This window comes from Anthonomus grandis, chromosome 15 (genome assembly GCF_022605725.1).
Source record: "Anthonomus grandis grandis chromosome 15, icAntGran1.3, whole genome shotgun sequence".
Taxonomy (NCBI): domain Eukaryota; kingdom Metazoa; phylum Arthropoda; class Insecta; order Coleoptera; family Curculionidae; genus Anthonomus; species Anthonomus grandis.
The window spans coordinates 9,921,631-9,938,790 of record NC_065560.1 but is presented as its reverse complement, the minus strand read 5'-3'; the positions used below and the strand labels follow the sequence as shown (position 1 = coordinate 9,938,790).

At 32.5% G+C, this 17,160-nt stretch overlaps 1 protein-coding gene across 2 annotated transcripts in view; it reads right to left on the bottom strand.

The window, feature by feature from the left end:
- Nucleotides 1–17,160, bottom strand: part of LOC126744840 (zinc finger protein Gfi-1b) — a 189,296-nt gene that overhangs the window by 147,416 nt on the left and 24,720 nt on the right. For both annotated transcript variants that reach the window (XM_050452399.1, XM_050452398.1), the window contains exon 2: nt 3,179–3,337. In XM_050452399.1, the coding sequence (XP_050308356.1) occupies nt 3,179–3,337 (159 nt within the window). The remainder of the gene's footprint in view (nt 1–3,178; nt 3,338–17,160) is intronic.

Below are 17,160 nucleotides of genomic sequence, written 5' to 3'. Positions count from 1 at the left end.
GTTGTATTTTTTATTTTTATATATTTGAATTTTTTGTTTTGTCTTTGTGTATATTTTGTTTGTATGATTTAGTTAAATAATAGCTTTGTCAACAAAATTTTAAATTTTATGATAATAAAGCATTGATTGATAGCTAAGAACCAAGAAAGTAAGTTCGAAGGTTCAAGGTTATAATCGGTGACTTCAATGCTGCAATACGTCGCTAAACTGCGACATCGGTAAGTTTGGAATGGATACGCAAAATAAGAGAGGCGAAATGATGCCTGACAAATAAACTACATAAACACGTAATTCAAAAAACAACATTAAAGAAAATGGACATAGAGAAGTCCGGAGGGCTCAGTTAAGAATAAAATTGACTTTATACTCAGTAAAGAAAAAAGCAAATCAACAAAGCTGTTCGTCCAACAGGATTCAGCTCAAAAAACAGGCGATTCCTAAGTGAATAAAAAAGTAGAACCCACTGAAGATCCAAGAAATATGGATTTTAATGAGTTATTTACTAGCAGCATCCAAGTACAAGCATGCTCAAAATCTAGGGATATTGAACTATTTTTATTAAAAAATTTTCAACAACGGAAATTTTCCATTTTTTGTAACGATTATAACTGGAGATATCTCAGTAATGAAATAATTATAACGTGATATTAAAATACTGATTTTTCTTGTTAAAAAATTGAAATTTATTTACAATATATGCAAAATAGCAAAAAAAAAAATTATTCAAAATTTTGCAAAAAAAGAGAAAAGAAAAAAATTAATATGGAATGCAACTTCCTTGTGTATTGACTGTGGCTCTACAACGAATTTCCATGTAAGAGTTAAGTTATCTAGATCTTCTTGAGAAATCGCTATCCAACACTATTGAGTTTAAAATGGCTTATCTCCGTTTTCAATTGATTCTGGTCTTGACAACCTCTTTGCTAAAGCATATCTCAGGCTTCTATGAGTTTGAGATCAGGTGATTGAGCTGGTCAGTCTAAAACACGAATGTTCTACTCTTCCAAAAATTTTGGACGATAGAAGCCGCGTGTGGAGTAGCATTATCATGCATTAATATAAAATTTGAAACAATATTTTGGGCGTATGAAACAATAGGTTCTAAAACATTTTTAACGGAGCGGACTGCTGAAAAAAACGATCCAAAAGAACGAGCTCAGTTTGACTCACAAGATAAATTCCTGCCCATACGATAATTGTGCCTCCTATATAAATGTGAACCTCTTTGTATGATAGATGCGATTTCTTATGTCAGGTGCCCTTCTTACACGTACTCTTCGAGAATCTATATACAAGCCATCGTCAGTAAATAAAACTTTTTGCTCCCAAATAACATGTTTCTGGGCCCAAGCTAGTCGACTGGCGCGATTCTAGGGGTTGGATTTAAGGGTCAAGGTCTTCGGCTTAGTAGATTACTTTCTCTCAACCTTATGAAGATGGTATGTCTTGAAACAGTCACATTATGAGATGACTTATTAATTGTGAAGCTGGTACTGTGTCATTTCTTTGACCTTCTAGATAACAAAAAAAAAGTTTTTAAAGGATTGATAATTAAGTTTTAAAAATCCGTAGAATTTGAGAATCGGTGTATATAGCAGCGAAGAAAATATGTTACGTGGGAGTAAAAACTAAAACAAAACTGTGCTAGCGCATGAATGTACTCCTAGCAGAATGCAAAAAAAAAATTTTAAAATGCGTTATTAGCGAAACATGTAATCATTTTAAGAATTAATTTATTATATGACTTTTGAGACCGAGACTTTGTATTTTTTGGCCTACTTAAAATACCCATAATGAAAATAATAAGGGTTCTATTATAGATTCCTGAGGAACCCCAGTAGTATCAGGAATACTTTTAGGTTTTTACTATAAGGGATGAATGAAATAAGGATGAATCAATGTCCACGCATTAAAACCTGCTTGTCCGGTAGAATCTCAGCAAGATAATTGTACTATTTAAAAAAAACATTTTTTAGCTAGCGGCATATTATAATCAGTGCCTTACTAATTGCGTCAAATGCCTTACTAAAGTCAACTAAACTGATTTTTTACTTGTTTTTGTTCTTCATAATGCCTAATAGCATTCATAAAATTAAAAGGCAAGTAATTGTATTAAACCCTTTGGGGTTTAAAATTTTTGCAACTGGTTTATTAAGAGCCCTTTACCACTAGTTTGGAAGTTGATTTTCTAAGATACAGAAATCATTAATATTGAGAAGAGGTTTGCTCCAGAATGAAAAACAAGTTATTACATTTTTTATTGGTAGCCCATCAATGTTTACCGAATTAAAAATATTATAGCTATAATTAGTACCAATTATAGCTATAATTTTTTCAGAGTATTCTCATCCATAAGATTAAAATTTAAAGCCTTGATATTTTATCTTTCCATGTTGTGCCATTCAAATTATTAGAGCTAGCAAAGAAGACACTAAGTACTACATCTGTTTCAGATAATGCTGCAGGTATATTGTGATCATTTGTTGCTTATAAATATTTATCTTCTTGACCGTATCCCCAAAGAGTTTTCCAGATGTTCTAGAAAACTCGAAAAATGTGTTGATAAGTTACGAAAATAGGCATTTTTTTAATTACGATATTACTTAATATACAGATTATTGCCAATTGACTTGATCAGAGTTTACATAAGATCAATGTCAAAAATTTATTTTGTTTTGTTACAATTTGGTAATTTGCGCATAGCTTTAACTTTGGCCTCCACCTTGAACTTCTCCTAATTAATCATCAACAATACCACAAAAACGTTTCCAAAAATATAACTAAAAACCCAGATCTATTATAGTCCAAGTCATAATTGAGCCCAACCCAACGGCAAAGCTCACAAAACAAGCAAGTTAAATATAATCAATCAAAATGAAATAATTGAAAATTGATAAGTAAATAGAGGCATTACCGAAGTGAGACGTCGCGTTCTTACATTAATCACCCTCGGTGGCAAACGATGCCGATAATGAAGTGCTTTATTGTAATTATACCCAGTCGCGTTACACTTTTATGGTTATATGAAGAATGGTTTGTTTGCTTTTCGTTTGGGATTATGGGCAATTATTATTAAGTGACTTATTTTCAAAAGTAGGGCTAACAAAAGGTGTATCGTGTTCAATTGAGTTATGCGGAATTAATATAATTTAAGGCGTGGGTATTTATTTATACTGACCCGTCGATTTTCCCTTGGAGGCATCGGTGGCCACTTGTGCCAGTGACGACAGATATCGTGGGTCCCCAGGTAGCGCTGCGCCCCAAAGGGACCGACAGTAACTCTGGAAGCCAGAGGTCGAGTGGAACTGAAGGGGCGACGGTGATCCTCGCTCGGGATCTAAAAGATTATAAAAAAGTAAATTAGTATGTTAACTTATCATTGTTTCTAAGACTACAGTAACCAGGTTATAACATAGCGGGTTGGGAAGGGCAATAAGATTTTTCGCCACAAATGAAAATGCTCATCTTGTAAGAGTATTAGCAAAATAAGACGACTTATTAAACAAAACTTCACTTTTATTTTAATATTTCAAGCTATCGTGACAAACTAGAAAATATATATACGTAACGTAACGTGCTACTTAACGGTTCTTCTTAAGCTGTCCTCTCCCTTTTTCGTATTATGGAAGCCTAGTCCCTAATATAAACAAAACTAATCTTAATGGTGTATCGAACTTGAGACCGAACCCATAAGTGACGCACATAGTCGATATTGCCATCGCCGATTGTATCTTATCTCTTAAATACGGCCATCCTGTATATAAGCCTGCCCTTAGGCTTTAGGCAGTGCTAAAAAAGAGCAAATCTTTGATCTTTTCGTACAACAAAATCGTTTCACTCTTGTCAACTGATCGTTTCGTTAAAACCTTCTCTTTAAAGAATATTTCTGTAAAAATTTCATAATATTCATCGATCTTTTCATAAACAAGTCGTTGATTAATCTTTTGCATAATAATGTCACTATATATAAAGATCCGTCGATCTTTTCGTTTTGGTAAAAATCCGTCGATTTTTGCGTAAAAGCCTTTAAATGTTTTTGACGTAAATGCTGACCCACGATCACTAATCATTCGACTTGGAACACTAAAAAGGTGTATTAGGTTTGTTTAAGTATTGATAATGTGTTTTGCTTTAACCTTTCTCAGGGGCTCTATCAGACAAAACTTAGTAAAAGCATCCACTATTACCAGGATAAACTTGTTTTTTTTTCTTGCCCGTTTCAAATGGTCTGACGTGGTCAAGATGAATGATGCGAAAAAGAATGGGCTATTTTTCAATAGGATTAAGTTTACATTGCCTTTTACTGGATCCACTTATAATATGTATAATTTAAATAAGAGTTTACACGTTTATTAACTAATCGTCGCATTTTGACTTCAGAGACGACATATTTCCATTCTTATGCCTACCCAAGCTCTTTTACCATTATTTAACTTTCTGTAAATTTTACCACAAGTTTAAGTTCATATTCCTTAAAATATTGCTTCGCTTTGGCTATGTTTCGTGCTTCTAGTATTTTTCTAATCATTTTTATTTGGAATTGTGCCCCTATAATCCATTCACTTTCAGTAATATCTATAGAATATGTTTCATGTTCGTTTAATGGGTTTCTGCTTACATCTGAATGCATCTACGTGTACCATTTGCATTCCTGGCCGATATTCGGCATCAAATGAAAATTCTTGTATTTCTAGCCACCAACGTCCAGGTAGATGATTTTTTTTGGAAAGTGTCGTCTTTAAAGCATTACAATCAGTATCTACTTTAAAATTAAAATTAATTCCAGAGAACACTCTAAAATATCTTAAAGCAAAAACAACTGCTATAGTTTCTAAGTCATATGCATGATATTGTCTTTGGTCATTAGTTGTCTGCTTACTAAAATGGGATACTACATGCTGGTTTCCTCCCAAATCAAACTGAAGTAAAATGGCACCCATCCATAAATTAAGGTCAAAAACAGTAAGAATTAGTTTTAATTTGTTGAAATGCCCTTTCTTGAGTGTCTCCCCATACCCACTTAACGACTTCCTTCGTAAGGCGTGTAAGTGGTTCAACAATAGCAGCACAACTTGCAATATGCCCACCTATGCCACAATTATAACAAGAATTTGTCCTAATTTTTTTTCATCTTTGTGGAATAATAATGGCATGTTACCAAGCGTATTTAAATAAAAAGCTTCTCTGCATTTTGTAGTTGTGCAGATCGATCCAGTTCTTATAATATTTTTGTCAATGATGCCTCCATATACCGCATCGTTTAGAAATTTATCAGGAATTGATATTTTTAAAGCGCGTAGCTTGGTTAACTTTTTGAAATAATAATCCCCCAAATTTTGACCGGGTTTTACTTCATAATTTGAGGCATCTTTTAACAAATTAGCAAAAGGAACGGATTTACGGCCGTGATCCAACATGCCGTTTTTCATTTCGTCCCACATGTTTTGTTTGTTCATAATACCACTGTCGAGCAAATCCTCTCAATCTACTGGCTATAGTTCTTATAAAGTATTTACTGCTCCATTGATACCTGTCCATTAAAATGTCCTCTTTTGTCACCCTCTTATCCACCGTAATATCGTCTTTTAAACAGTCAAACACCGGGATGGCTTGTTCATTACTTTGACACATCGCGGCAGACATAGAAGGCTTATTTTAAATTTCGTTAACCTCTTTTTTTAGAAGTTTTAATTGTTTTTTTAAAGTTGCATTTTCACTATCCGTACTCGTAGATGTCGACCGATTGCGTGTTCGTTTTCCGCGAGACCGTAGGTTACGTCGATCGCGCTTCGACTTTTTGTCACTTTTTTTCGTTTTTAATTTTCCCATTTTAACGGAGTTAAGATGAAAAAAATTGACCGGGGTCTTAAGACTGTTTATCCCACTTCTGACTTGTAAGAGTATTAGCAAAATAAGACGTCCTAATTAACAAAACTTTAGTTTTATTATAATATTTAAAGTTATCGTGACAAACTAGAAAATATATATACGTAACGTAGTGTGATACATTAGCAAATTTTCTTTACTAAACAAAAAACTAAAGAAGTTAGTGAGTGCGAAGGATAAACCACAAAAGGGAAAACCGATTAATATCGTTAAAAATTAATCCTCTCAGTCATTTAATGAGAAAGAACTTGATGTTCTCAATAAGGGTCTAAACTTTGCACCAGTTTCAAATTGCAAAAACAACCTGGAGGAGATTGTGGTAAGTGTTGAATCATCAATTCAGTACTTACCGGAATCTTCGAAAGGTTTTGCGGTTATCGGGTTCTAATATTATTCAACGACTAAGAGAAAAAGATTGTTTTTATTTAAAAGCTGACAAGGGAAAAAAAGTTGCTATTTTAGACAAACCACAATATGTTGATGATCTTATTGACAATGGCTCATTTTAGCTCAAGATTTCTTAAAACCCTTGATAAAAAGTGATTTCACAGGTTAAAACAGCATTAACTGATTGCAAAAACCTTGTTTCCTCTTCAGAAAAATTCAAGTTACAACTTTCGAACCCAACAATTCCAAAATTATATTGTTTACCAAAAATCCATAAACCTTGCAATGAGACCAATTGTCTCCACTATAGGATCTCCAACTTACAACATTTCAAAGTTTTTAGTAATCAGTTTGAGACATTAAAATTACTTTATGAATGTTGTTCAGCCAAAAACAGCCAATAGTTTATTTCAAAAGTCAATAATTTAATTCTAAGTTGAAATGAAATTCATGTTTCTTTCGATGTATCTTTTTTGCTCCAAAGCATTCTCATATTAGAAACTTTGGAATATCTGACTCAACTTCTGGAAAGTAATGGTTTCGATAATATCCAAAAAATAATTAAATTAACAAAACTTTGTATATCACAAAATATTTTTTAATACAACTCATACTATAAACAACTGGAAGGTACAGACATGAGTACTTGCGTCTCTCTTTATTAAATTTACCTTCAAACAAGAAACAAATAACCAACTTCCATTCTTAGATACTCTTGTCTTCAAGTTAAAATTTGATATTTATACTTTTAGATAGATAACTAGTGACTTTAACTATTGTTTTCAACATAAGTTCAACATGCTAGCCATGGTACACTTCTTGGTACATCGTTTGATCCCAACCCGCTATATTATAGCCACTCCACTTCAAGAAGGGACTTCTACTTACAGGTTATAACAGTTTAAAATTAGTAATTAATAGTATTAGCTTCAGTATTAGTTTAAAATGGAATATGCAAAAAACTACTAGATAATACTAAAATTTAGACCGGGTTTGGGTAACGCAATTAAAATGCAACCGCAACGCTTGTCGCGGCAGCGATTACAAAAATGATAAATGAAGAGCTAAACCGGATCAGCAGAGAGTGTGCCGGGGCGCGAAATAATTTGATTTCTATATCGAATTCCCTTTGAAGTGCGGCCCAAACTGGATTGCCCGTTAATTGAAATTGACGAAAAAATAATTAGTTTTCCGATAAAAGAGCGAGATAGACGGGACTGGACGCGAATTGGAGCTGTTGAGTACCGATTATCTGTTTAGCGAATGATGAGCGATGAGAATGGTAATTTTGTTATTGCGGTAGGTATATGAAAATAGAAAAAATCTTTGTAGGTTAATATGTAGGGTTATTCGGTAGTATATGTATAATTGTTAAGAGCCTCAAAAAATATATAAAAAAGTTGGAAGTATCGGACGAAATAAATTTAAAAAGAGAGCTCGAGAATTTTTTAAAGTTCTTCAGGAAGATTTGTAGTGGCGTTTATTAACTTCTATTTTAAAAATAATGGTTAATAGCATATGATTGCAAGTACCCACTGTATTATTTTTTCTTAAACTATCAATTTTTTGCAAAAACACAAAATGATTTGAAAGATACTTAAATTTTCATGAAGAATTATATATTTTATATAGTTTTTTTTGGATTTCATTTAGTTTCCTTCTTCTATTTGCTATTTCAGTATAAGGATCAAGACATGCACGGAACATTTCATTAAAAATCATTGAGAACCATTCTCTAATGTTTTTCAGACATAAAGTTCTTCTTCTGCACTGACAACGTCTTCCCTCAACTTTTCCCTCCAAAATATTTTAAACTAATTGATATTTTAGCTTCTAGTAATATGTGCAAAATATTCGAGTTCCTTTTCCTTAAACGTTTGATATTTTCTTCTTTTTTATTCATTCATACGATGTAGGACTTGACCCACGAAATCCAAAACCGAAAACGATAGTACAATTTTTTTTAAATTTAACAGTTTGTTTATTCCAGCTGTTTTAATTCTTCATGCCTTGGCATAATATAATAGAGTTAAAGGTACCTCCATACTTTATCATTAAAGCATTCTGGCCCTTCATTGTAAATGTATGTTTTAACTGCAAAAGTTTCGTTTAATATTGTGAATTGAAGTGTTATCAATTGTTAAGTCTATGTCTATATTTTGTCGTTTTATAATAACCACAACTTTTGTTTTCTTTAAATTTATATTATATATATTAAGTATATAATATATATAAGTTTATATCGTTCTCAAGAGTTATTTATTCTTTGCAGCATATTCCGCAGATCTTTAATAATGCTATCTGTTATTGCTACTGTATCTTTGACATATCTTAAAATTATTAAATTGCTAACCGTTTATTTTTATTCCTTCGTCTCCTTCTGTAAGAACTTCCTCAAAGACTGTTTGACTCTTAACGTTAAAAATGATAGACTAAATACACAATTGCCAAACACCACGTTGTATTTCTATATCTCTAGATGTATAGTCTTTTTATTATTATTACTTATACTTAGTCTTTTATTTAATCTAACGATTTTAGCCTCCAGTACAGGTTTGCTGTTATCTCCCAACTATCAACTTTTTTCTCTGCCAAACGCTTTCTCAAAGACTACAAAACAGACATCTCTGCAGAAGAACATTTAATCCAAGCACTGTATTAGAATTTGTGCAAAGTTAGATATAGTCCTCAGCTGGTTGCCACTTATGGCTATATCTATCTATCTTTGCATAAATTGTATTGTAAATGATATAAATTAGAACTATTAATGTATGGCTCATCAGTGAGATCGTTTGGTACGCAACCGCAGTACTAGGTGTTTGGTATTTTGGACAGCTTTAAAGAGATCAACAATGATGTCAATGGAGTCACTATCAATAAACTTTGCCACTTGATGGGAATTTCATCGAGGCCACTTGCTTTTTCACTTATGGTCTATTGAACGGCATGCATTCTTCTTTAAGGATTTTTGGTCCTGTATTTTCTGCAAAATCAATATTTAATTCCGGTTTAATACCGTTAAAAAGGAATTTGGTGTAATTGGTCCAGTCTAAGAGATGTTGTTTGATATTTGTTAAGAACTTCCCTTCTATATTTTGCAAAAAGTTAAGTTTTAAAGGAAAAAGTTAAATAAATAATAATAGAACAAAACAAAAAGTATTACATAATATGAAAATGAGAGTTAGAGAACAGGTCAAAAGTTTTGATTAAAAATTCATCAAGGCTATAACGCTTAGTTAATAAAAGTAATTTTATCTTGCTTTTAAATTTGTTAATAATTAATGTTTCTCTCATACGGAACACGACTTAAAAGTACTAAAAAAGCAACCACTATGCATAAGTTACATGTAAACTTATGACAGGTGTAATAAAAATTCTTTTGCAAGTCCATTCATAATATTACGTAAAGGTACTGAAAATAAAATGGCAAATACTTAAACATATTGATTAGAAAGTAATATAGAAAACTTTAATATTATAATTTAACTATGGTACAATAAGAGATTGCAAGTGAATAAACGAAGATAAATTTATTTAATTTTTTCAAGAAACGTGTGGCGTATTAAAAAAAAATCAGGACTTGTATAAATAAGATTATGAATGATATGAAGAACTATATATATATATATATATATATATATATATATATATATATATATCTTATAAGCTGCCTTTTTTGAAACACAAAAATAATGTTTACTAACCCCTTGTTGCTTAAAGCCTAAAAAGCATGGCTTCTGAGGCAAAATTCTAATCTAGCAAGCAATTTCTAATAGCCATTTAAGTTATGCCTTTTTTTTTGGAATACCATCAAGTAGATTTTCAAGTTTTTTTTTCTGCTGAAGCTGCCCTAAAGCTATTACAATTGAAAATGTAAGGAAATAATGAAATTCTAATTCATTAAGGTTAGGCAGAATTTTTTTCAAATTATTGATATTCGAAGAATGATATTTTTCATTTTGAAGTTGGTATTCTCTATGATTTAAAATTGGCCATACCGAAAAAATCCAATAGCATAGGAAAATAACGTTATTATTTGGTCTAAATTTACTTTGGCATCTCATATCCATTTCTGTTCTGCATGAAAATAAAGATATAAGTGGAAGAACTTTAAAAAGTAAATTCTCTGAAAAAACGTTGTTCGACTTGGTAAAAATCTGGAAAAGATTTTCATTAAATCTTTCGTAAATCTTTCCTTGGAAGAATATGTGCAAAACACCTATTCTTATCAATTTTTGATACCTGCTTAGTGCTGCCAAATATGTATGTATGGCATCAGTATATTCATTAAGGAAAATTTTAAGACTTTTTTTATTGGGACTAATTTAAAACCCATAAAATTATACCAAAAAAATAGAAATTGAATCTATTAGCATAATGGGTCAATTTTTCATATTTCTGGCATAAATCAATAAAAGTTTTACATTTTTTTCTAATTACTCATTTTTTTACTGTGCTTCAATTTCGGTATTCCATAGGATAGAAAAGAACTAAACTACTATTAACTTAAAAATGATTTCCTAGTAGGAAATGCCCTAAAGCTTGTTAAAGCAATTTAAATAAAAAATTGAAAACTGTATCAGAGAATAATAAGCATAAGGTCGACTCTGGGGCTATTTTACCGCTCTTCCGTGACAATCGTGTAGAGTTTTGTTGGTGATACATAACTGTAGATGAAACATGGATTCACTACTATATTCCAGAAATAAAGAGATAGTCACAATAGTAGTAATTTGTAAGAATTAACGTGTATAATATATTTAAATGTTATAGAATATATAGAGTATATTCTGTATAACTTTGGTAATGGCCAGTTTTTTTCGATGCATGCGGTTTAATTTTCATTAATTACTTGGAACAAGAATACATGATATCAGAGGTGTATTATGCGTCGTTATGGCATCACTTGAGAAAAACGTCCACATTTTAAAAGAAAAAAAAAACGTTTATATCATGACAAGGCGTGTATGCATACCAGTGCAGTTTCTAGAGCCAAAATTAAAATTAAAGTTCCAATTGTTACAACATCCACCGTATTCACCAGATTTGACCTCCAATGACTTTTCCTACTTCTAAACGTGAAAAAAAAGCTCAGCAAATCGGCAACATACCTGCATAAAAGTTTAATTAAATTATCCATACATTACATTACATAGAACTGAATGTGAAATGATGAACTTATTAATTTATTGCTTTGTAAAACCCCAGCAAATTTCCAATCAACGTTAATAGGTATTAAGTTGATCACCTAGAATAGATGGGAAGCAACAACTTAAATCCTAATTGACTTTATTCTTTGATTGGAGCATTAATTTAGACCACACAAGAGTATATCATGGAATTCTATAACTGTGTATATCTAGGGATTTAATAAGTGTGTAGTTATTTAGACGTCATACATCATATTTATTAAAATTGAAGGCTGCAGCCCTAGATCTACCTGAGAGGAGGAAATTAGTGGACTCACTATATATACACCACATATTTATCAGATTCAGTATTAATTCCTCTTTCTACCTACTGCCTGCAACAGAAAAGTTTGTTACATATAGCATGGTGATAAACTGAAGTATGTTTATCACGATGTCGTAGGAGTCATCCGATTCGATATTAAATTGATTCGCAAAAAATTTATCATTTATATCTAAACAAATTAAGTACATCCTCCATAAGAAAGTATTTCCCCAAAAATCCGACATTCACATCGATACTGACGGCTCCAAGACTGACTCGGAAGTTCAGGGTTGTGGCATACGATTAAAATGTGTGCAATGTTGGCATCAAAGAATCTGGGCAATCTGTAAGGATAAAATATTAGAAATGATGCTGGATTCCCAAATATAACTGTGATTCATCCTTAGCAGTTCATTAGCAGAGAAGAGTGGAACGAGAGCGATCGTAGGATTCATAGAGATTCTATCTGAAGAAAAGACTAGAGAGAAAACAGTAGAAGAACCTATAATTACAAGAAGATCCAAATAATATCTGATAGTGAGGTAGCACAAAAGGCAGTTGCAAACGCCAGAGTTACAACGAAGCTGGTATGGAACTGCCTACTGATTTTGCAAAAACCGTATCAACGTAACACTTGTGTGGATACCCAGATGCAGAGCTGTACCATGAAATAAAAAAACGGATGAACTTGATTTGACCTTCTGAACACCGTCCGCGTTCTGAACACCGAAGGCGTTAATTCCACAGCCGCCAATCCGGAAAGCTAAAGAAGGTCGATGTGAAGTGTCAATTTTCGACCTGCATTCAGCAAGCCTCAGTAAAAGTAAAGACAGTCCAGGTCTCCTCGCTGAAGCACCAAACCAACAGTGTTTTCGTCGACGCATATGTGGAAGGAGCATTCTACACTGTGCTGTTGGATGCACATGACACCAAGAGATTTGAGTTAAGCTTTAAGCAAGAGTCTTTAGGATAGACGATAAAGAAATTATTTTACATCGTGATAGGGATCACAGTATTCACGTACTACTTCCGAAGGAATCGTTGAAACCAGAACGAAGCGAGATTTTTTTGGAGGGCTGTGTTGGTAGACCACGAATAGTGAAATAGTCATATTTGAACCTGTAATGCATGACGAGACTGTTGGTCGTGGAATAGTAGTCGGAAAAGTCTGCATTAGAGATGGCGCTATGTTTTATACGTGAAGAATACGTACCTGAGAGACAAAACCAAACTCACTAAACAAGGATAAGGTGGTTATAAAAATTTCAATTAACCGTCAAAGATTTCTAGCGTTTAAAAGGAGAAAACCAAAAACAAGTGACGACCATTTCTTTCGACACACATTCGAAGCTGATTTCTGAAAGTTTCTATAACTCGAGCAGTAATTTGAGGCGATATTCCTGTAATTTTTTGGCGTATTGCTGCTAATTCGTCAATGGTTCGGGGATGATGTTAAAAAACCTTCTCTTTCAGGTAGCCCCAAAGAAAAAAGTCGCATGGGACAAAATCGGGTGAACGCACAGGCCACCCAACGTTCCACGTAACGAGATTACGCGTCCTGGAAATATTTCCCTTAACAGGTCCATTGTCCTTCTTGCCGTATGGGCTGTAGCCCCATCCTGTTGAAACTACACATCCGTATGTTCAAGTTCCATAAGTTTTGGTTCCAAAAAATTACGTAGCATGTCGACATATCGATTAACAGTTACGGTAACCCCTCCTGCTTCAAACACCAAAAGAACCAACAGCACACCAAACGGTAACACGTTGGCTGTGAAGTGACCTTTCATGGAGCTGCCGCGGATTTTCTGGTACTCAGTAGCGAAAATTTTGCTTGTTCACACACTAATAATAATAGAATGAGCGCAATAAGACTAAGATTAACGTTTACATAAGAGTAAAGGCTAAATAGGGTTCAGGAATAAATAGAAAACATTGAAAAGAGAGGTATGGAGCTACAAAGAAGTGCAGAATCTTTCTAAAAGATATCAGACATACTGGAACTAAAGTGATATCAAACAAACTAGCAACGTACGAAAAATAACTTTATAGGCAATAAACAAGACCACCTTAACAATTACGGCTACTAACATTTGATACAGGATGAATCTGATCAAATACTCTTTGAGGTTCAGAACCAGCTTTAGGAATTGCATATAATACAGCACACCTTAAAATTCAATGTGCCAAGTACTAGAACAGAAGAAAGTTCTTAATAATACTGAGACATAATCACCGCAGATTTTACATAAAGAAATAAGAAACAATGACACACGCGTTATTTGATTATCTAGATCTGGAACCGTTTTCCTAATCTAGACAATAAAATTAGATATGTATCAAATGAGATGTAAAAAAACGCTTTTTCCAATCAACGGATTGAACTCATAAGGAGATCGGATGTCTGGGGGAAATCTAAATAGTATGAGCCACAATAAGCCACAAAGTAGTGAGTTGCAGAGTTTAATCCGCGCACTCACCTCAAACCTACTTTACTCCAAACAAAAATGATGAACAGGAGTAAAATTCTGCTTAGAAGTAAAATGAAATTAATGAATGCAATGAAATCACATTATATACATTTTTTACGAACTCTAGGGGGAAAGCTTTTGCTCCTACAAACTAACTAACTGCGTAAAAATCTACCGCCATTGCATCAGTTAAGATGATGGCATCAAACGATAGAGCTTGGAAGGGAAATACTGCTACTTGATAAAGGTATAGAAAATGTTATATGTAATGTAGCATTAAACTTTTGCTAATTATTTTCTGAGCAGATCATAATTTTTTATGATCAAAATTAGAAAAGAAAAAATTTGAAACGAAGAATAATTTTTTTTTAGATAGTCAAAACAATTTAAAGAAATATTAAAGAAAAATTTTAAAATTTAAAAAATTAAAATTTTCTTTTAAACATTTAAATCTATAAAATATGATCTGATTAAAAATTTCCTAATAATATTGTTTTTTTTAATGAAGCCTAATAGCAAACAATGTACGAAATATGCGACCCATTAACATAAAACTGAATTAACGTATAAAAATATATCAATTACTTCGCCAGACGCATTCTGGCCATACAGTGTTTTTTTTTGACAAGACTCTTCCTGATTTAAGTTCATTAAGGCCACATTTCACAACACTGAACAATTAAAACCGGGCAAAAAATTAAGTACTACTTCCTCCCATGATGACGTTATTACAGCAGCCGCACCGAATAAGATTACAAATCTTTTTTCGTTTTTTTTTGTTTTGTCTGATGTTTTTTTTACATGATGATATTGTGTTTCAATGCAAGTACACAGGCAGTCATCCAGAACGCAATAAGAGTGCGTGTGTTTACCATGTGTCTTCTTAATGTTTGAATGTTTCTATTTCCTTTATACTCGTTGCGAATTTAGATAATTTATTTGGATATTTGCAGCAGAGTTTGGTTTGATTTTTTGTCTATAACAGTAAATCACATTTTTAAAATTGAGAGAATGATTTACTGCTACTGGATCTACTCTAGAGACGGCTCTTAAGGATTTTATTACAGAACAGAGCAGAAAAATGGCTTATCATAAATAAGCTTTTTGTATACTTACTTTAAAGTCTTAGAAAAATGATATGTTACAAGTAATAAGGTTATGGTTTCTACTTACTAGAAATTGAAATGCAACTAAATGTGCATATAACTAATTACTTTCTTTAGCTAAGATCAAGTCCTAAGGAATATAATTACATAATTTATAATTTAACAAGCATGTATTTTTGATTGCCCCAAAGCAGATGAGTAACAGCCCTTTTAGCTTCTTAATAATAAAAATTGAAACGACAACATCTACTCCTTAAAAAATCCCATTGAACCCAAAACCAAATTGGATAAATTAATACAAATAGGAAACATGTCGGCATGAGACCGAAAAAGAACTAATCAAGAAAATCCCGCCGTCAAAGGCTCTCGCATTATTTTGGACAATTAAAGCGATGGCAATTTGAGTGGCTCTGATTGCCACCGTGCACAGTCATCACCATAGTAGCAGCTCACGCAATTTCAAAGAATCGAGTTATATTGGTCATAATTGAATAATCTGAGAAATTCGAGATGGAAATATAACGAGGATGGTTTTTGGTTAGCATTGGAGCAAAGGGAAAATATTACTGCCAATAACAATTTAGATCATTACAGTAAAAGATCTGCCAAATTTCTTTAACCAAAATTAGCTTTAACGGTTACTAGTTAAAAGTCTGTGATTAATTTATTTCATTATGTGATTTGTGATAAAAAATTAAGAAGTTTTGCAACACCAACGATCGGTAATCAAAAAAAGGCGTTTTTGAACCAGCAGTTACTGATCCCAAATCTTTTTGGAAAACTTTGATATTAAGTGATTCCGCTGTAATAAGAAATCCTGATGATGAATTTTAGTAAATACTTTAAAAATAGTGTTTCTTCCACTAAGTCTCTTTCTACTCTTGTAGTTGAGACACATATAATTCTTTTAATAATTTAGCTCAATCCTTTGCAGCCTCGAATGTTAGTAGTGGAAATTAACTTTTATTATACACCAATCTCTTTCTAAAAAAAACGGTTTAGCTAAATGATATTATAAGCTCTTGTAACTAGGAAAACTTAGACATACTTACTGTTTCTTGATTACAGTAAAGCATGTGATATTGTCAAACATGAATAAATATGCTTACAGCCTAAATACTTTGATTTTAGTAAAAGCGCCCTTAACTTAGTCAAAGACTCTAATAGAAAACAGAGAGGGGTTTTTAATGAAATTCTGTTATAGGATGCTTAAATTGATCAAAGTGTTTCTCAGGGCAGCATTCTTGGCTCCTTGCAGTTTTTCATTTATACTGCTGATTTTTCTGACTACCTAAAATAGCCGTTTCGTACCAGTATGCAGATGATTTTCAGCTTTATTAAAGTTTTTCATATTATTTAATGGAAGCCCACATTAACCAAGATTTATAATTATAGCATCTTCATGTTCTGATTAAATAGCAGCTTGCTAGTATTACATCTTATAAATCCACAGTTTGTAATTTTAAAAAGGTTGCTGGTGAGCTCCCACGTTCTCTTAACGTTTCTCTAATAATGTTCTATGCAAGTTATTGCATTGTTTACTGGAGTACTCTTCGACAGGGTTAGTTTCCAAAGTTACAGTCCATCCTTACTAATCCACAAGGTATAGAAATAGCAATAAAAAAAATAAAAAGCAAAAAAGCAAAAGAATCAGACAACATAGAGGCTAAATTTCTGAATTGTTGGATAATGAAGAAATAGCCTGGATTACTGAGATCTTTAACAGAATCTAAACCTCTGGAAATATCCTCTAAAGACGGTTTTCACAAATTAATTACTATACTAAAGGTAATCTCTACATTTCTTGAAACGTAAGTAAGGCACTTAAGATGCTATCTCTTTTCTATTTTATTGTA